At 44.2% G+C, this 21,047-nt stretch overlaps 2 protein-coding genes across 2 annotated transcripts in view; both read right to left on the minus strand.

Annotated features, from left to right (window-relative positions):
* Positions 1-969: 969 nt before the first annotated feature.
* On the minus strand, positions 970-17,217 carry ccdc6a (coiled-coil domain containing 6a). The gene is made up of 9 exons (XM_083671011.1): positions 16,923-17,217; positions 15,295-15,444; positions 12,874-13,002; positions 12,551-12,654; positions 12,155-12,315; positions 9,777-9,933; positions 8,626-8,726; positions 6,697-6,818; positions 970-2,080 (listed from the first exon to the last, which is right to left on the minus strand). Exons 1-9 carry the CDS (start codon positions 17,175-17,177, stop codon positions 1,892-1,894), a joined length of 1,368 nt encoding a protein of 455 aa, XP_083527137.1. The 5' UTR covers positions 17,178-17,217; the 3' UTR covers positions 970-1,891.
* Positions 17,218-18,121: 904 nt separating this feature from the next.
* Positions 18,122-21,047, minus strand: part of LOC310805852 (ankyrin-3-like) — a gene marked incomplete at its 5' end in the record, with an annotated part of 100,897 nt that continues 97,971 nt past the window's right edge. Inside the window, one exon of the mRNA XM_083671683.1 lies at positions 18,122-20,114. The remainder of the gene's footprint in view (positions 20,115-21,047) is intronic.

The following is a 21,047-nucleotide window of genomic DNA, read 5'->3' on the forward strand; positions in this document are numbered from 1 at the left end:
CACTGGCCAGCATTTGACTGAAGCCAGAGTGGTTTGATTACCCATTATTATGGCCCTTAACTGAGGCTACAAAGAAAACACCAGAACATTGGAAGTCAGCAGTGGAGGCTGGTGGAGGTAGAAATCAGAGGACAGGCTCATTATAATGCATGGAATGGCATGTGTTTCTGTTTTATTCCATTCATTACAATCAGCCCGTCCTCCGATTTCTACTTCCACCAGCCTCCCCTGAAACTCAATGTCTGTTTTTAGGAGAATCAAAGGGCCACGAATTCTCACCATATTAAAGTTTATACACATATCCTCAGACATGAACATCCAGTTTTCAAAATATTACTTTCGGTCAGTTAGTTTATTGGACACCCTTTAGTGCTTGGAGCACAGGGACATCGGGTTAGACTTGCATAGCTTGTGAAACTCACCTCAGGGCTATCCTGTACCAAACACGAGACCGGAAATCTCTCACACTTACACAGGAACGTGCCTGCATGAGATGGGTATGTTGTACACCTGGAGGAGATAGACATTGGAGGACAGGTTCATTGTAATGCACGGAATGGAATGTGGAATGAATACCTTATTCCATCCATCCATTACAAGGAGCCCGTCCTTCGATTTGTACAGGTATTACACTCATACAGGAAAGCAGGAGTTGGCAGATTATAGGTGAAAAGAAGACATTTCCTGACATGTCACTACAAAACATTTGGCCAATATCGATATCCAAATTCTGCTACAACTTCAAATATTGGAAGCATCAATAAAATGCATGACATGCACTCAACCTAATCAAATCAAATTTTTGGAAGAAATAAAACACCATAAGCACATTTTAACCAATTCAGAACATTAGTTTGCTGGTGAGTCACATCCCCTTAGTTTCCCCCCCACCAAAAACAAGACCAGAAAATATTAAACATGAAACACACAGTACCAAAAACCACACACACACAAATCAGTCATCTTCTCAAGAGCTTTTAATCATACATAGAAATTTAGTTCAACAGTACCATTCATTTAGAATGTTATATCAGTATGTATATTTAGTGTGTAAAGAGCATTATGTTTTTCTGATGAGGAATATCCATAGGGATGATAGAAGCTTTTAGAACTACACCAGAGAGAGAGAGAGAGAGAGAGATAGAGAGAGAGCGAGCGCGAGAGAGAGAGAGAGAGAGAGAGAGAGAGAGAAACTTGAGTACATGACTACATTGTAACACCTCAGACTACATTTTAACACCTTAAAAGGCGACATTTATCTGTGGTTTATGTACCAGTGTCCATCCATACGTCCTCCTTGTTGTCTTTTTTTTTTTTCTTGACGAGCAGTGTGGCATTAAAATTATTTCAACAAAAAAACAAAAAAAACATCAACAAACATCAGCGCTAGCGTCCTCTGTTCAATGCCCTATAAATGAGTTGCTCCTAAAGTTGAGCTTTCTTTTACAAGATATCGCATTGATTTTTACTGGGAGGCAATTGCTTAACTTGTTTCAGATAAGAGGAGTGGGGGGGGGGGGGGGGGGGGTGCACAATACTGCCATTCAATGTGATATTGTAGGCATGGCAGGGATCCAACACGTCCAACCAACAAAAGCCACCACAAGACCCATCATGTTATCATAAGTGCTGTTAGCGCCACAACAACCATTCCAAATCGGCGACAGTCCCAAGCAAAAACAACATACATATACAACAAGACAAGGTGAACAGATATCGGCCTACAAATCCCAGAAGCGCAGTTAAAGTCAGTCCATTCCTCGCAGAGCTAACACCCCCCCCCCCCCCCCTCCTCTGTGTTGCTCCAGGTCCTCTGCCGGCTCATACAAACTTGCTGTGTGGAGTTGACTTCCTGGCTGTGGAAGTAGTGTAGCATGGCATAGCGCACGTGTTAAGGCTGGGAGGGGGGATGCGCCGCGTGCTGCGACATAGCTGCCGGGGATGACATGGACTGGACCATTGGCTGGGCCGGCGGGGGGAGCGGGTGCAGTGGCTGCGCCCCGGAGTGCGTATTGGGGGAGGGCGGTGGCGTCGGACGTTTGAATTTGTCGGGACTGGTGCTTCTTCTCGGAGAGGGCCTCTGTATCAAAAGAAAGGGAGGAGAGAGAGAGAGAGAGGAGAAACTTGATTAAACAGTCAAGTGGAAACAAATAAACCTTTTTTTTTTTTTTTTTTTTTTTAAAGAGCTTAGTGTTTGAAATGAAACACCATCACTCACTCTGTGGTGGACAGAAGGCCTTCCACCATAGGCCAGAGAATGGTTGATGGTGTTCCACTTCAAAACACTAAGCTCTCGAGAAGGCGTTATTTGTTTTTATTAAACAGTCAATTCCTATATAAAAACCCCACAAATAAAAATAACCCTTTCTCAAGAGCTTAGTGTTTGAAATGGAACACCATCAAACACTCTTCATGGACAGAAGGCCCTTCTGGCGTGAGTATTGGTGGTCAAATACTGGCTGTGGCAGGGCTCGGTGAACAGACCCAGGCTTTGATGGCTGCATGGGTGGCTGGCCTGTAGCTGCCTGTCAAAACTACTCAGACCAACATTGATGAGCTCTGGGACCTCTGGCATAATGACCAGCCTGGTCCCGGAATATGGACCTGTCCAAGCCAATTCCTCTGTCTGTATCATGGGCTCTAGGTTATAATTACCTCCCAAAATCAACACACTCGACACAACACTGTCAGGATGGCAGTCGCTATCCATCTCCCCCCATATCCTCCACCCATCTCTTTAGGCTACACTTGGGCTCCTTGTCCTCCACCTTGGAACTCTCTATCCCCTAATACTCTCTATCACCCCTAACTCTCTATTGTACATTTACCCCCCCAACCGTAACCCTACAACAACTTGTTCTCTTCCTTTCTCTAGCACTGTGACTAAAGATGGCACTTATCAAAGGTTTTACTTAGGATGACTGATGTATAGTTGAATCTGTTATTTTCAAACACTTATTTTAAGTCACGTTGGATAAATGACCTAAATGTAGAGCTGGACATTTCTGCATCGCCAGATGATGTTGGCCCCATTGACGCAATGCATTTATGATGTCACAAAACGTTCTCAAGACAAAACAGAGGTACTCAAGTGAAAACATAAGCAAGTGACACTTCTCATGATAAATGTACAGAGAAAGAAGTCAAATGTCAGTAGAAACAGGGGAAAAGAAGAAGAACAAGAAAGAGAACATTCACATTGACAGAGTAATCTCTCTCAGAGCGTGACTCCAGTCTGGACTGGAACCTGTTTCAACTGCTGGGTGGTCCCGGTGCTTCATGACAGGAGGTGGAGGTGGAAGAGGTGGGAGAGGTGGAGGTGCCCTGCACTGCACTCAATCACACTGGAAGGAGGCGGTGTTGTTAACAGGTTTCCATAGCCACAGGGAACAGGTGCTTTCTGCTCTCTACAGAGACAATGTTGACATTACCCCAGAGGCACCAGCAGCAGCCAGTCACAGTTCCATGTCACCGGACGCTCTACTCTGAGATCTATTCCTGAGCCCGATCCAAATCAATACAACCCAGGGGAGGAGGCTGCTGGAGGCAGAAATCAGAGGACGGGCTCTTTGTAATGAATGGAATGGAACAAGGAATGGTAGGGTACGGCATTCCTCATTCCACTCCATGTGTGGTTGATACCATTTCTTATTCCAATGAGCCAGTCCTCCGATTTCTACCTTCACCAGCCTCCACTGATACAGCCATATCACCCTGTATCCCCCCTGCAGCTCAGTATCAATACTAAACGGATGGCTCTGGTGATGGAGATGCCTTTGTAATAAAGGAACAAGTATAGAATAAGAAAATCAAACACTTAAGAATAGATGACGGGTCAAACATAAGACAGACATTTATTCCCAATGATTACTTCTAACAGTTATGGACATGACGGAACAAACTCAACACAAGTGGTCACATGACCAACTAACACAAGTTAACATTATGTTATACCTGACTCCAAAAGATACTTCATGATTAATAACGATTGATAATGCTTTTCTCATCCCTGTGTGACAGACAATCGATCATATCAGATCGCAGATCCATTAAGAATACCCAACACGCTATTTTTACCATGCCCACAAGTTAAGATAAGTCGGACTGCAAGGAGTTTACGCTGATATCTGAATCTGATGACTCTACGTGTCGTTAACGATGCATGTGAGCATTAGACTTTGAATGGGAGAACCTGGTCACGATTATGTTGTGCTGTATTAACAGAACCTTTATCTAGTGCACATCACATTAATGCACATAGGAAGAATGAGAATAGAGTATCAACAAAATAACCAATTTAAGTTTCAAAGCAACACATGACTACGTTTTAACCATACGTTAATGTGCGTCAAGGACAACACGGCAGAATGGTGCCCGTGACAGGCCTACCCCAAAACTCTATCTTGCTGTCCCTCTCCTTAAATATCATTCCCAACAAAGGACAAGGTGCGAGACACATTAAAATCGCAAAGGAATGGCGAGGGTGCGATTTCTTCAGACACATTAAAATCGCAAAGGAATTGACAAATGGTGAGGGTGCGACTTCTTCAGGACGTCCGCCAGGCTCATTCAACTGTAAATAGTTATACACGTTGAAATCAAGCCTGGCGCCACCAAAATCCGTCTACGCAAGCATTAGTTACAGTTTCAGAGACAAATAAAATAAAAATGCGTTGATAATCTGGAGAAAGAAAAACAATTTAAGAGAACTCAGTGAAATAAAAAATAAATAAATACATAAAAGTACTTGGGGCTGGGAGACTTTACTGCACCAGCCAGCCGCCAGCGAGTGTGACGGAACCAAAGGGGGGGGGGCCGGGCTGACCTGAACAGGCCAGGAGGAGAGGGAAGGAGAATGGAATTTCTTAAAGCCTGTGGTAACAAGAGGAATGTAAGGAGAGCCTCGGGTCGCAGGGAACTGGGCCAGACTGGACTGATCAGGAGGCCCATCGCAGTCATCACCACCACACTGGTCTGACTTCACCACCGGCACCGTGAGGACAGCAAAACACCGTCACCACCACCACACTGGTCTGACTTCACCACCGGCACCATGAGGACAGCGAAACACCGTCACCACCACCACGTTCAAGTTTAACGGAGGCACTATGAGGACCCACAGCAGCTTTATAAAAGGAATTGAAGGCCCAGACATAGTAGAACTATCTATACGGCAATACATTTCAGCTGATACTGACAAATCTTTCCCTTGAAGGCGGTGTAACAACACACCATTCCGATCGGCTGACTTGGCCACAGCACATCCAGTTTATTGATCAAACTTCATTTGCTAACCTCTGAATGTAGCCCCGACTTAAATTCCGTAGAGGCTGGTTATGCAAGATCAGGGACACAAGAGTTTTATGGTTTAACACTGTACAAACAATGTGATACAGGAGATTAGATACCCATAGGAATACACCATAAATACCAGCTGGTCACTCTGACCCCGTTTAATGGTTTCATAGCAGATCAATGCTTCGCTATCACTGAATCACAGCTCAGATCAATGTACACCCCCTTTGATATGCAGAGCAAAAGGGCATTCTGCTTTGAGCCACTATAATCTGATCATGCTAAGTTCTATGAGGTAACTAGCAAGCATCCACCTTGTTCATATCAACTTAATTTCTTCAGGAATGTGTGACTGCACTATGCAGCCTTGAAACTATAGGGGGCTTAACACACGATCGATCAGAGGTGGTAGAAATCGGAGAACGGGCTCACGTGTGTTTGATACCATTGCTCATTCCGTTCCATGCATTACAATGAGCCTGTCCTTCGATTTCGACCTCCACCAGCCTCCACTGCTTTAGGCCCCAACCATACTATGCTGGCGCCAATATGTTCTTTTCACACGTTCTTTTCATGACCCTTCAGGCGCTGTTCCTGCAAATAGCACCACAGTTTCGGTTCTAGCTGACAAGAGTCTCCTTCTTGCAACCCTAACCCTAATGCCAACACACGTGACCACACTCTGAAACACCCATTCTAACCAGCTACGCCGCCCAAAAAGCTAGCAAAACGGATGGCTGGGGTGGGGGTATTTCAACTTGGAGTGAGTTGACCACTTCAACTCGGTTACATATGGTGGATACGTAACAGGGCAGCACAGCACAGCACAGCTCAGCTTAACTCAGCTCGGTTCAGCTCAGTAGTGTGAATGAGGTACAGTCTGGCACCGTGGGCTAAAGGCTGTTCAACTAGTCTTCAGGGGCAGCTGTACTGTCTGTGTGCTCATTGTAATCCTAATACTTCTGAGGCAAACTGATTTGGCCGTTTGATAAAAGACCGGGTCTCCCCATTGGCTGCAGGGTTCTCCCCAAAGAATGGAAGAGGGGCGATGTGTCACCTTGTCCACTTGGATGCGCCACTATGTAAACATTTCAGAGCAAATTAAACAGATACACTCACGGGCCCAAAGTGTGCCAAGAAAACACTCCCCACATCATTACACCACCTCCACCATGAGAAGGTGTACAGGTGTTCCTAATAAAGTGTTTGGTGAGTGTATTTAGTAATGGTAGAGTAACTATCCATGAATGCCATCGTTGTTAAAAGGTAAAGTTTAAGCGTTATCCACTTTCAGCTGCATTTTTAAGCACATTATGACATCAATAAGTTGGTTTTGATAATGCAATCCAGCGCCATCTTCTCCAAATACTCTGGGTAGAAGCGTTGTGTGGCAGGACTCACCGCTACGGCGTGGGAGGAGCTTCCGTGGACGTGCAGGGCGGGAGGGTTGTAGTGGGAGATGGCCGCTCTGGACAGAGTGGCCGGGGGGGTGAAGCCAACTGTGTGACTGGCATATGACAGACCTGGAAGGAGAGGGGAGAGTTCATGAGTGTTGAGGCTCTCTAGGATAACACCTGGTACAAGGTTTCGACCTCCACCAGCCTCCACTGGTACATGATCATATCGGCGTTTTGTTGTTGGGAGCAAAAGATAGATCCCACACAAGTTATTCTCTTCAGGCCCATTAATTAAAGCCTGTATAATGGTGTCAACACATGTCGATGGCTATTCCACTGGCCAAATTTCATGTCTTCCTGCTCTTTGCCCATACAAGTTGAGGAAACTGAAAAAGAAAACGTAGACATTTTTCCTGAAATTTGGCACCAAAACTGTTGTTTATTTTCCATCTGTCTGCCCGTCTATAACTTTGCCCGCTGTTCAAACTCATTCTAAGCCCTGTGTCCACTCTCACAGACGGAAAGCCGTTTCAGGGGTATTTGGGTTTACACACTCACCACATTTCCACATCTGGCACTAACACTTAGAACTGAACGCACGCCAGAGATCACACGGCTAAGTCGGGGTAGCCAGGCAACGCGGCCTGCTTAGCGTTTCTAGGGCCATGCCTGACAGAGCTATCGGTCCGCACTAACGCTAACTCATAACGTCTGCCGCCGTCGGGCGCTGCAGACAGTCAGGCCTTAATGGAGACAGATGATCATAATGGTCTCTTATCAAACCCTATTACCGTCTTATTGGCGGTGCCGGGGAACATCTTTATACTCTTAATGCTTCTGAGTAGACACGATGTCCGATGCTGCTCTTCTGAAAGAGGATAGCCTCCGTTTGAATAGGATGTATTGACAGTGGTTGGTCTCTAAGTGTTGTAATGGTGGCACCGCGGGCTAAAGGCTGTTAAACTAGTCTTCAGGGGGCAGCTGTATTGTCTGTGTGCTCATTGTAATCCTTCAGTCTTTCAGCTTTCATGAGGTGGCATAATGTCTATACAGTTAAACAAATCTATACTCTTAAGAGGTATTGAAGAACCCAGGGGAGGCTGGTGGAGGTAGAAATCGGAGGACGGGCTCATTGTAATGCAATTACGTTTTTGATACCACTCCTCATTCCATGCATTACAATGAGCCCGTTCTCAGATTTCTACCTCCACCAGCCTCCCCTGGAAGAACTGTAGTCCTTGAAGTCAGAGAGCAAGTCTGAAAATTCCACATCTACTTTGTTTACAATAAGGTTTACATTCCCAACAAATTATTATAAAGCTCATCCGAAAGGAAAAATGTTGAACATCGGATGTTGCTCAAGTCCTTCTGATATGGTAAGATGAATTACGGTTGCTAAGGAGGTGCCATGACAACTGAGCATGGGCGTTGCAGGATTTCAGTTTCTAACAGGAAGTCCTATGAACGTTCACAGGAACTTGCTACAGGCAAGACATGTCACCAAACAGGCACATTTCAAGAACATGTCAAAGATGTCTGACATTTTTTAGGAGAAATACTATGATTTAGTGACTAGAGTTAGAAGCCCAAAGAGCAAGAGCTGTTATATTTCAAGGGCTAACCCTTTTGGAAACTCTTGTTTACATTTTCACAGACAATAACAGGTGGATTGTTTTGACAGACCTGACACTGGAACAGTGAATTGCTGATTCCAAGCTTGATACAATGTTTGGATTTTAATGATTAACTTCATCTAAAAGAACACACCTTTTCATATCACACTTTATTATGCAACTATGTTCCTAAGATCAAAGGACTGCGGACTGGGATTTCGTTATTTTGCTTCACCCAGTGATATAATCCGATTTCATAATAGGTGGTGTTCCAGTCTGAGTGTCTGGCTGGACCTAGACCAAGGTCTTCCAGTACGTACCAGGTGATATGGGTCGGCTGGAGCTGGGGGAAGGGGTGTAGGGGATGGGACTGGACACGGTCCTGGCTCGCAGGCCCTGTGCTGACATCTCGTTGAAGTACCTGAGGAGAGAGAGAGAGAGAGAGAGAGAGAAAGAGAGAGGACCGCAGTTTAATCATTTTGCTAAATCAAACATCATTTCACATTTCATACACGGCAACACAATGCCCGTTATAGGAATGTTAATACAAACAAAAGCTAATCTTTGAATATCACTCTCTCCCAAAATGTTGCAATGATTACAGATTGAGATGATAGCTGCTGACAGGGATAGATTTTGAGGAAGTGAGATTGTGGTTGGGCTGTTTATATTTCAGCGAATTACACAGCTGCGAGGTGTACCTCAGAATCAGAAACGTGTGGTGATGATTGACGCGAAGTAAAGCCAATGGCAATGGGCCGTCCGTTTGTGAAACTCTTTGTATTTGGCTTAATGAAGGCCAAGCTTGACGCGTTTGACCAAACCTTTAGCAATTTTGGGCAGAAGTATCTGGAAACGAGACTACAGCGACCCTAAAGTAGCACTGATATTGATTACGGCTTGGTTTTAGACTAGGCCAATCACTGAGCATGTGTGGAGTGATATGGTTAGACAGGGTTAGATAGGGTAGGGCAGGGTTAAGCAGGGTAGGGCAGGGTTAAGCAGGGTAGGGCAGGGTTAAGCAGGGTAGGGCAAGGTTAGAGCAGAGTTAGAGTTTGGTTAGGGTGAGAGGTTAAGGTAAGGATAGGTAAGGATAGGGAAGGGTTAGGGCAGGGTCAGAGTAGAGTGGGAGGTTAAAGTCAGGCTAGGGCAGGGTCAGGGTAGAGTGGGAGGTTAAAGTCAGGCTAGGGCAGGGTCAGGGTCGGGTGGGAGGTTAAAGTCAGGCTAGGGCAGGGTCAGGGTAGAGTGGGAGGTTAAAGTCAGGCTAGGGCAGGGTCAGGGTAGAGTGGGAGGTTAAAGTCAGGGTAGGGCAGGGTCAGGGTAGAGTGGGAGGTTAAAGTCAGGCTAGGGCAGGGTCAGGGTAGAGTGGGAGGTTAAAGTCAGGGTAGGGCAGGGTCAGGGTCGGGTGGTAAATTGACTGGGACAGCAGTGTGGGAGGTTGAGGTCAGGGGGTGTGTGGTGTCATTGGTACCTCTCGTCATCCATCTCCAGACTGGACTCGCTCTCCGACAGCTGCCTGCACAGGGCCTCCCTGCGCTCCATCTCTCTCTGCAGCTTCCTCTGCAGACGGATGTTCTCCTCCCGCATGTGCCGCTCCTCCTCGATGTACTGCGCCCGCTTCTCCGTGTCTGAGGGGGGGGGGGCGGTCACAGTTCATTCAAAGTTAAAAATCAAAACCAAAACTGCTCCGCCACAGCACCGTAATGACCCCATGACACAGCAGCGAATTCCTAGGGATTTGAATTCCGACTACGTGACTGTTGGAATTCTTTTCGAGTCAAACAACATCCTAGAACTAATCTGCTTAGTCCTTTTCAAAACTGCTTGTCTGTGATCCCTTAAAAGGCACCACTTTGATTGTTAATTTAGCCCTGCTATAATCGGATGTTTTGACTTGGCTCGTCATTTCTTTAGAACTGCAGTTTCAGCAGTATCGTGGTTCGGTCATGTTTCCAAGTAACTCGACCCTCGTGGTTAAATTAGGTCAAGGCTAGTCTCGTGTAGCCTTGCCTCCACATCACGTTGTTCCCACGCCTCCTTCGGAGGTCTGGAGGATTTTAGATTAGACGATCTGGCTTGGATTGAACTGGACGGAGCGATGGGAGAATGTGCTTGGAATTTCATTGGATGTTACATTCCCAGAACCCCTCCCCCTACACGCCCGTCGAATAGTTGCTTGTCGTTACGAGCATCGCTAACCCTAACCCTTTTTCGACCGACTAGGACTATTTCGCATAGAGTTGTTTTCTATGCTAGCTTGCAACATTGAAGAAACCCTGAAGGAAAAACGGTTTTTTTAGAGCTCTGCCCCAAGCAGGGCATTTGATTGGTTTGATGTGTCGTAAGACTTCGCTAATTTCAAACGGGATTCCACCCCTTTGTAGCTACTTTCTACACAGGATTTCCACCGTTTTTCCGAACTAAGAAAGCCTGGTCTCAACACGGTCTGGTCCAGACGGGTCCCTAGTAAGAGAGAGGTTTATAAGGTAACCAAGTCTGATTTCATCAGTGCGTTCACCCATTGCCTTCATCCAGGAGAGCTTAGACTAGACTGGTATCATATCGCCCTCTAGTGGTTAAAAAACAAATCAGAGGGCTGTCCTCTTTTTCCCAAACTGGATGAAGAAGGGTTTCACTGAGAATGGCTAGACCAGGTTAAGGTTATCATGGCTGGAATGACAGATCTGGGCATGGTTTATAAAGAGGGTTCAACAAAGCTTGATTATGGTCTACTGAATGAGTGTGTTTTAGTAGAAGGTTCAATGATGATTTTGTTTTGTTGTAAGTCGCTTTGGATAAAGGCGTCTGCTAGGCTCATTGTAATTCATGGAATGAAATGAGGAACGGTATTAAATATGTTTGATACCATGGAATGAGGAATGGTATCAAACCCTGTTTGATAACATTCTTAATTGAGTTCCATACATTACAATGAGCCTGTGCTTTCTGCCCCCCCCCAGCCTCCCCTGGTTTGTGTGAGAGACATACAGCATAACCACCACCATTTGATCAACGTGCAACAAATCAAGTGTTCTATAAACCTAGAGAAAATCTTTACAAAAGCCTCCCTGGGCACAAAAGCTAATTTATTTTATAAATAAAAAAGCAGCCAGCAGTATCCAGTCTTATTTGGTCCATGAAACCAGGGTTGTGGGGCAGTTCAGTGGGCCACAGGGAAGCAAAACATTTTGTAACAGAAAGTGAAAATCAGTGTCCGTATTCATAGGTTCCTCTAGTATTCTCTCTGCTTAGAAGTGTAGACTGCGGCCAAAGGCTGCCCCTGTTACCCATTTAGCAGGCATTTTCAGTATGAACGATGAGAATGTTTATCAGTATATGAAATTTACCCAAAAAATGGGTCTAGTTAAAAAGCCAAGATGTCATAATAGATTTGCCTTTCCATGTAGTACCACTGCACACTAATCAGGAAGTAAATTCCAATTTTAGTCCCACAATTCAATGGAGCAGGTAAGGAGGGTGGGCTGTAGTGAAATTGAACCAATCACAGCTTGGTTGAGCTACAGATGATGGTTTCTCAGTATGAATGAGGTGGCGATGTGTCGCTTAGTGCACATGTTTACTCAACAGTATGCTCTTAATAGTATGTAGTATGGTTAGTATGTAGTATACTTTTAGCAAACAGTAAGGCAGTATAAATGTTCTATGACAACACTAGGTCAAGGTACATTCGATTTCATTAACCTTTTCCCCTAGACAACAAAACTGTGGTAGTTTTAGGGCTGACGGTAGGCCGGTTCGGAACAGTTTGGTCATCATTATCTTGTTTGGTGCCTATCTGACCCGGCCATGGTCGACCTCTGATGAGGTCACTCTGATGAGGTCACTCACGTTGCAGCTCGGTGGTGCGGAGGCTCTTCTTCAGTCTTTCCACCTCGTTCTTCAGGAAGCGGATATGCCGCATCATGTTCTCTGGAGAGTCGATCTCCATGGAAACATCCCTGGGGGAGGGAGGGGCTGACACGGGCTGGTCCAACTTCTCCTGGAGGATCCTGTCAATCAAAGAAATGCCAGAGCAAATCAACACCGAGCAAAGTCACTGACCAGCCGATTAGGGAACAGAACGCAGCGGTGAATTCTAAATCAGGGGAGGCGGATGGAGGTCGAAATCGGAGGACGGGCTCATTGTAATCCATTCCATGCACTACAATGAGCCCGTCATCCGATTTCGACCTCCGTCAGCCTCCATTGTTCCACGGACATGATTGTCACAGAATGAAGGCCAACCTTTTCTCTGCCTCCAGTTTGTCCATACGTTTCCAGAGTCTATTAACAAGAGCTTCTTGTTCTTGCTCTAAAGTGTTTTCAAGGTCGATCTTCTCACGCCTCAGCTGGAAATACAGAGAACACAGAGAAAGACACTTTGAGCAAGAGAAAACTTAATACACAGACAAGTGCATATTTCACACCTACACAAACATGGGCTACAAGGCCATCATGCTAGGCAACCGTACCTGCTGGTAGGTGAGCACCAGCCGAGACAGAAATCCCAGGACTGGCTCATTGTAATACATGGAACTGAATAAGGAATGGTGGGAAACACACTATACCTGCTCCAAGGTCAGCTGCTTTGATATAGTGTCGTTCTCCATTTTCTTGATCTTCTTCATCAGCTTGTTGACCTGGAACTCCTGCTCCTGCTCCAAGTGCTGCTCCAACTCAGCCTTCTCATGTTGTAACTGGAGGGGAGGGGAGGGGGGGGGGGGGGTCAGGAGGAAAATCATGGATCAGTCAATGATCAATGAGAGTGATTGTTCCATAAACGAGTGCACATGATCAAACGTTCGGTCAGTCATGGGTAGTAATGGGGTTCTGCTTGGCACAGCCTGTTTCTCCATCCTGCTTTTAAGAAGAATGCAGTTGTGTAATGGCGCAGTTAGAGATTGCCAAAAGCAACCAAAGTAACCACCTTTGGCAGTCTACCAGCACAGAGGGTGCGGCTCATGGCTGGTACAGAAATAGACCATGGTGTGATAGATTATGCAGTTGAATTCTCATTAGGACGAAAGCACGGAGTACAGTTAATTTTTACGGGGAGACTAACAGGATAATATTGACATTACATTTACATTCATGGCAAAGCGACTTGCAACAAATACATTTGGCTAAGTAAGTGAATCATCTATCAATCAGTCATCATAAGAAAAAGTAATCTATGCTAGGACCAGGGTCTATTGGCAGTCACAATGTTAAAAGAAGGAATAATTACTTTTCTTTAATTTATTTTTTTATTATTATTAATTTATTTACAGTAGAGAAACTTGCACAGGGGGGGTAGTGGGGATGAAAAGGTCTTTAGGAGGAGATAGCTACAATAGTACAGGCCATAACACATTGACATTTAGAAGAAACAACACAACGATCTGACATATTTCAGTCCCAGGAACGAGAGGCCAGAGACGAGGCCTAAAACTGAATTAGTAAACTAACAAACGCAAAGGAATACCACGCACAAGAATTAACACTATCGTCACCAGGCTAACCACAATGACACATTCTACCCACACAACCAAAACACACTAATCCAATGTACTAGACACTACGAAGTTGCCATGTCTCTATCAAGCATTGGTATAGGGTGAGATTTGCAGTTTACCGATACCGAAAATGGTGATTGGGGAAGAGAGAAGTGATCCTAAACCTGCGGTACGAGGCCTTTTCTACCAACAGCCTGGCAGAGTAACTGTCTGTTAATACCATAACATCTGCAGGGCAAAACATACAGAAATCTGTCATTTTCAGTAGAAAGAAATTCAAATTCAGTTCAATCGTATGCAAATGACCAACACTGACTTTGACATCAACCAAATTGGGGGAATGATTTCCACAAGCGGTAACCGGCTTGAAGAGGCTACAGGTAGTTGTACATGAGGTACCATCAAATGACACCATCGTATTGCACGACCACTGTTAAGATGAAGTTATGTGCACACACCGGTTCGGGTTCATCTGTCCACAGACTATGCTTCATAAACAGCAGCGAAGATTGGAGCATGTGCAGCCGCCCAACCAGATTTTTCAAAAAAAAGGAACAACTCCTTCAAGGCCTAAGTGTGGTGTGGTGCCCCATAAAACTGTTACATTAAAAAATTCTTTCACTTCTTAACTTGGCTGACAACCAACTGACAAAATGCTAATTGTTGTGAACAACAGACTTAAGATGCCTTATAAACAGCCCAAAGAGGGGAAGGGAGGGGCCGTCTGTAGGAGGCAGCCTTGTCCTGAGAGTAGCGGTAGGCTATTTGCTAGGACTATTCCCTGTTGACGCATGCTGTCCACTGTTGAAGCTTGGGGAGTGGGAGCAGATCGCTAATTCAAATCCCCTATGAGTTTGAGTAGCATTGTTGTTCCAGCGTTGGACAGGCCACATTCAAGGGAAAAAAGGGGCCAGACAAGTCTCTTGTTTACAACAGTGTCACAGAAATGATTCTCATAATTCCTCATTTCCCAGACACCAGATTTGGTGTGTGTGTGTGTGGGGGGGGGGGGGGGATCACGTGCTATGGGCTGTCTGTTGACGCTGGGTTAAGGAGCCGGAGCAAGCCTGTTTCATGTTAGGGAGCGGGACAGATAACAAACGCCTCCAGACTGCCTGACCCTTTACCAGGGTTCTGCTGAAACAGATGCGTGTGTCCTAGTGAGACGCATTGTTCTTTAAAACATCAACAAACCATTAGTCAGTACTACAACAAAAGGCTGTTATGTTTGGGGGAAACATGGCAAGTTGCAAAAGCGACCAAACATAACTGATAGGAGATGAGCAATCTGAGAGACATTTAGAGCAGCGGCAGTAATGAAGTCATTCCATAAATGTACTCTAATCTCCATGCCTTGAGGCAAGAACCACAACTGTTGATACGCACGGCACGCCAAGCACAAACACTTGAGTTCACACACACACACACACACACACCACATTTGGCATACGTCAAATGCCTTAGAGTGTGTTCTTTTTCCCAGGTGTCACTCACTTGCATGAGTTTCCTTGACAATTCGTTGGTGAGAAATTCCTCCTCTTTCTCATAGTTGACGGCGAGGGTCTCCTTCTCCTTCTGCAGGGCCTGGATCTTCTTAAACAGAGTGTTACTGATGAACTCCTCCTCCTGCTCAGCCCTGGCTTGCTGCAGTCACACAGAGAAAAAGCACAAACGTAAGCTTAGAACTGAACAAAAATGCTGAACAATATAACTATTCCTAAAGCTGAAAGCATTGCTATTGTCCCAGCATGCATTCACGCAGACAATCACACAAACACACACACACACACACAGTGTAGGTCTGCAGCATTAAGGGCTGCCAGCCGAAAGGGAAGCAGCAATCCCCACCCTGCATCAGCAAATGACTCAATGATATTGCAGTAAAACTGAGGAGTGACTGATTGTGAGGAAAGAAGAGTGACAAAGGAGGAGGGGAAGGGCAAGACTGAAGGGAAACAAGGACAGTGAAAATCATTGAACCCCCATACCAAAACAGGTGTACAATTGTTTTGATTTGGTTAGGATTGTAATTCCAATCCTAGAGTTCTGGTAATAATTCCTTATCCGTCATGCAAAGCTCATAGACATAAAGTAAAGCAATAGCATCCTGAAGCAGGTCCAGTTAAAGCTACGTTTTTTAAAAGAAATAATTGAATTGGTAGATAAGCAAGGCTAGTTGTAAGCACAGAAGAACAATGGAAACCCAAAGCCTCATCAAGTCAGAGGATACAGTCACTATAACCAGAGTGTCCAGGCTAGGTTGCTACATGTTTTCCATCCTTGGGATCGGTTCCACCTTCTGTAAGTGAGACTAGCTGGCTAAATTAATCAGGCATGCGACCATATGACGCATCGTTGGGCTAAAATCTGACAGTGGGGTAGCATCAGACTAGCTAAGCAGACAGCTAGCATAAGCGTTAGCGGGCTGTGGAGTTAGACGGGGTCAGTCTAATTCTCTAATGAACGGTGACATTATACATTCCATGTAACGTTAGTAAACACAAACAAACGAAAAGTGTTACGTTCATGAAGTATCTGTTTGTTTTTACTGGTTGGGGCCTCTGATGAAGAATGTATCACAGTTAGCGACATTTACATACCACGCATGGTGGTGCAATATATTTGTAAACATTGATTGTTCGGACCATGGAACATTATTTCATTACATGAATTAGTCAGGCCCGTTGGCTGGCGAGCCAGTCAGTAGCAGCTACTACCTAGTTAAACAAGCTCCTATCTGGGAGTGTTGCTCTCTGCAAAATGTCGTGTCTTGTTTGCAAGTTGTATCAATATCAAATGTCTCGCAAGTGTAATGGGGTAGCTAGCAACATGACAGCTAACTAGCTACCAACACAGCTCGCTCCCCCCCCCCCCCCCCCCCCCATGGCTAGTTCAATGGCGTTAGCCTCTACTACTGTCAATCCGACGTTAGCAACGCCACAATAATACCAGTGCTAACGTCAAAAGATAGCTAAGTTAACTGGCTAACTAAAGACGGTGCCGTTGTTTAGCTGAGTAGCCAGTTAGTTTATCTAGCTAGCTTCACCTGATAAGCTTCTTCAGCTAGCTAATCTTTACGGTAGCTCTAGCTAGCTACCTAGCCATAACCACCAGTTACTCACAATGGTGACACTAGCTTTACGCAGGTCCCGATTCTCCTCCTGGAGGGCTTTGCACTTGAGTTTGAACGTCTCCAGCTCAATTTTCAGAACTTTATTCTCCTGCTGTAGTGAGGCGAGACGGTTCGTTAACTCCTCTAATCGAAACTGTGAGATGACTATGCCCGGCTTGCTCGAATTTGAGGCGGAGGTTGACATCGGGGTAGCCGAGCTGCTCCCCGCTCCGTCGGTGTCGCTCTCGCTAGCACTGTCCGCCATGGTTGTGCGACAGTCTGGACTGTGGAAAGGAGGAGACGGCAGCTGCAGTGTTTGTGGTTGGGAGTAGCAGTTCACGAAAAATGTGGAATGGCATACGATGTGACCTTGCACACGCGTGTTAAAATAGCACCACCTTGTGGAGATTGTCAGTACTCGCCCTTGTTGGTGCCACTGTTCATGTGTTGATAAAATAACATTATACTGTGTTCGTGTTGGAGAACATTTGATTTGGGCAAAATCGTAACTGATTTTACTTGTAAACAGTGCAGGTTTTACATCAAAATCGAACTCGATGATTTTTATTTGCAAAGCAATGCCAAGTTCATAGGGCCTATTTGTTGCATGGAAATAAGGTGACTATATTTGACAGGGAAGAGAACTTGGCATACTTTAAGCTCCATTCTATAAAATAAAATAACAATTGTCTAGATGCCCTTTGGTCCACAATTTCCCTTGAGAGTATTCCTCCCAAATGGATTGGTTTTTAATTGCTGAATATTTTAATATCATTGAGGATTTCTTTCCCACAATATAGGCATATATGACAGATTCTAAGATGTTGAACCTCTGATTTATACATTGTATTCTGCTCATTATCTGCATTCTGATCATCAAAAGGATAATACATGTAGCAAAAAGCAGGTTTTTGCAATGAGTTGCCAACTTGACCCACATGCTCCAAGTTCATAGCTCAAAGTTGATGAAAACACTATTTTTCTTATATTTTTTAAGAATAACATATTATGTTTTACTAGTTGTTTAACTATACATAACATTGATATATGCGAACCTCCTGCTTGAGAACCCTCCTTCCGTAAGCCTAAACATTTCAGAACAATCCATGGCAATTTCTTATAAGCCTAAGAGAAACCCAGCTACAGTATCACCTGAAAGGAAAGAAAAAACAGAAACAAACTCAAAGGATTGCAAAATCAATGCATTTTTATTTTGTTTTTTTTTAAATTGAATTTTTAAGACGTCTGAAACATTGTGGTGGCGTCATCGCTGCTATAGCCTCTAAAAGAAGACCTTGAATAACCAAAGTGCTAGAATAGTTACATTTCAATGGCTTCACTCTGTTAGTAAGAATTGTACATCGAAAAATTCGCTCAGGTGAAAACACATATCAAACAAAATTGACAAAATTGATAGTTCAATCATATCAAAGGACCCTTAACCCCCTGATTGACATGTAGGATATGGGATATGATACAACACCCTAAACGACTTCACTTGCCTAAAAAAATGAAGTCCTTTACATGGTTTTTATTTCCACAGCATTAACATCTTCAGCACACTATGTCTGAACCTTCACACCAGATTAACACCACACATGAACTACATGGGCCTCTAGTCAAACCAATACAAAGATCATCTACTGCAAAGGAATTGCCAATGAGCTATCAAAACAATGCTAGTTAGACACTGCATATACAGATTCTCAAGCCTAAAAAGATCACACAATTTCAGAGTTAAACACAATTTATTTTATGCTTAAATAATTGTTTTGACCATCCAGTGTTTTTGTCATACATAATGCTATTAAGAGCTACAATCAAATAATGTCTTATGTGTCCTTATGTGAGTAGATTAAACTTAAGTAAATACTTCACCAAAACCCCAAATTAAATGCCCCCATGTTCTTTAAAACCACAGCAGCCTTTATAAAACCAATTGACACACTGCTAAAATGATTACAAACAGTCTTACAGCGAACAGAGAGATCTCTACACCTTATAGCCAACACACACAATACAGTTATAATGTTACAGGGAGCCAGTCTAGTAGCATTTACATTCAGATGACTTCTCTCTCATAGCAGAAGCTGCCCTTCAGTTTTACATAGACAAACAGTACATTAAACCCTCAAAGCTATAGAACAACATTTCTTCATCCTGTTCCCTGTCCCAGACACATAAATGCTTTTATGGTATTTTTCATTTCAAATATAAAACTGGTGACAAATGTTAGGGCTATGTGTACACAGATAAAGGGTTTTATTTCTCATTTAATACAGTGTTTGCAAACTTGTAAAAATTGTACTTAAAATAATGTGAACAGCATGCATGAAAATATGAGTACTCTGAAAGACTGCTTTCGCAGAATTCAATAAATTCCCATTTTGAGAATCACTGAAATTCGCAGAAGATTTTCAGGAAATTTCCTCTGTTAAAATCGAACCAGCTTTTTTTCATATACAAACATTATACCTGCTATAATAATTAATTATACAAGAACAAGTGAAGGTACACTCAAATCTTCCTTAAAAGTGGAACCATTTTGATAATAATGTTGAAAGCACTTGTAAAGTTCTCTCTTGTTAGTGCCTTCTCAACCTGTAACTCATCACTTTAGAATTTTACACATTGTAATTTATATACAGAAAAAAGCCTTTGTGTTATTTTCGGTTTTAAAAAGGAAAAAAAACCCCCAGCAATTTACAACCTGACATTTATGGGTCCAAGAAAAAACTATAAGGCGAGTGTTGGAGGTGGAACAGAAGTGTTCTTCTAGTTTTTTTTAGTTTTTGTGAGATTTTGTATTTTTTTTTCCTCCCACCACTTGAATTAAGCTTGTGTGCCATCTTTGGTCACAGGGAAGTGTGTGTCCAGTTACACTGTAGTTGTTTGTCTATAATGGAGTCCTTTTCGTTGTCACGACGATGCTCCTCTAAAGGTCTCCCGACACCAATGGCACGTATTGAGCGACAAACAGGAAGCAGGATCCTCCATGTCCACAGACAGGAAGTGAGAACCTCAGAGATCTCTCAACTGACAGGGAGTGAGTTTTTCATGCTCATGCTAAAATCAGACGGGTCAAGTCCTCTTGCTTGAAAACCATGCGTTTTAAGTGGAAGTTGCAGACTGCACTAGAGACTGAAATTCTCTTTTCCTTGAGGATTCCAGTCTGTACCGTTCTGTCCAGGAAACAGATCACCTGGAGAAGGAGAAAGAAAAAAAGGGTGATTATAACCCACTGAGATAATTGTGTTGAGTCATTGGTATCATTGTTTGACACCATTCCTCATTCCATTCCATGCATTACAACGAGCACGTCCAATGAGCCCGTCCTCCCCTGCTGGGGGAGGGCTAACGACATCCTATCCTACCTCTACGTTTACTCAATACGTTTGCACTTATTCAGTTGGCTACAGTATTTTCGTACTATTACTGCTGCTTCAACCATCTGGATTGTGCAGGGTAAATGTGGCAGGGTTGTTAAGGCGCCCACAAATCCACAGGAAGAAATCATCCTCTAGATGACACGAGAGTGCTTGAAGAGGCCTAAACGATTTGCAGGTTGTCATGGGGACCGCGGTTGCCATAGAAACCATCCCTCTGAGTCAGGGTTCACGTGCATGCCACAGCCACTCCCATATATATATATATATATATTCAGATTTGCTTAAACAGAATAATTCACGGGGTTCAATACAGCAACACCTTCAGGGGGGGATTAATAAACCGACCAATCAGATAGCGACCTCTCTTTGATGTAATTCTCGCACAATAACAGTGTCTATGCGCTGGCCTGGTTGGGGGGATTTGGTGGACAAAGAGAGAGTTAGAATAGACAGAGAGAGTGTCTGTGCGGCAGTATACGCTGAGGTGGGTTCCTAGCATTATCCCCGTTCCCTTTGTCACTGAGTCACTCCCTCCCCCACGCAGCTGACAGAGGGAGAAACACTGCCAGAAACACAGCCAGCCAGGAGTCAGCCTTTCACTTTGACACATGAAAGACTGACTGGGAGTGAATGCAGCCTGTGGAATGGGATGGAGTACAGAGTACAGAGTACAGAGTACAGAGCAGGCGAGAAGAGAGGAGAAGCATGCAGTCGAGAGAGAATAATACATAACAAAGTATAGTGCA

The sequence above is a fragment of the Argentina silus genome, assembly GCF_951799395.1.
Source record: "Argentina silus genome assembly, chromosome: 6".
In the NCBI taxonomy this organism is placed as follows: Eukaryota; Metazoa; Chordata; class Actinopteri; order Argentiniformes; family Argentinidae; genus Argentina; species Argentina silus.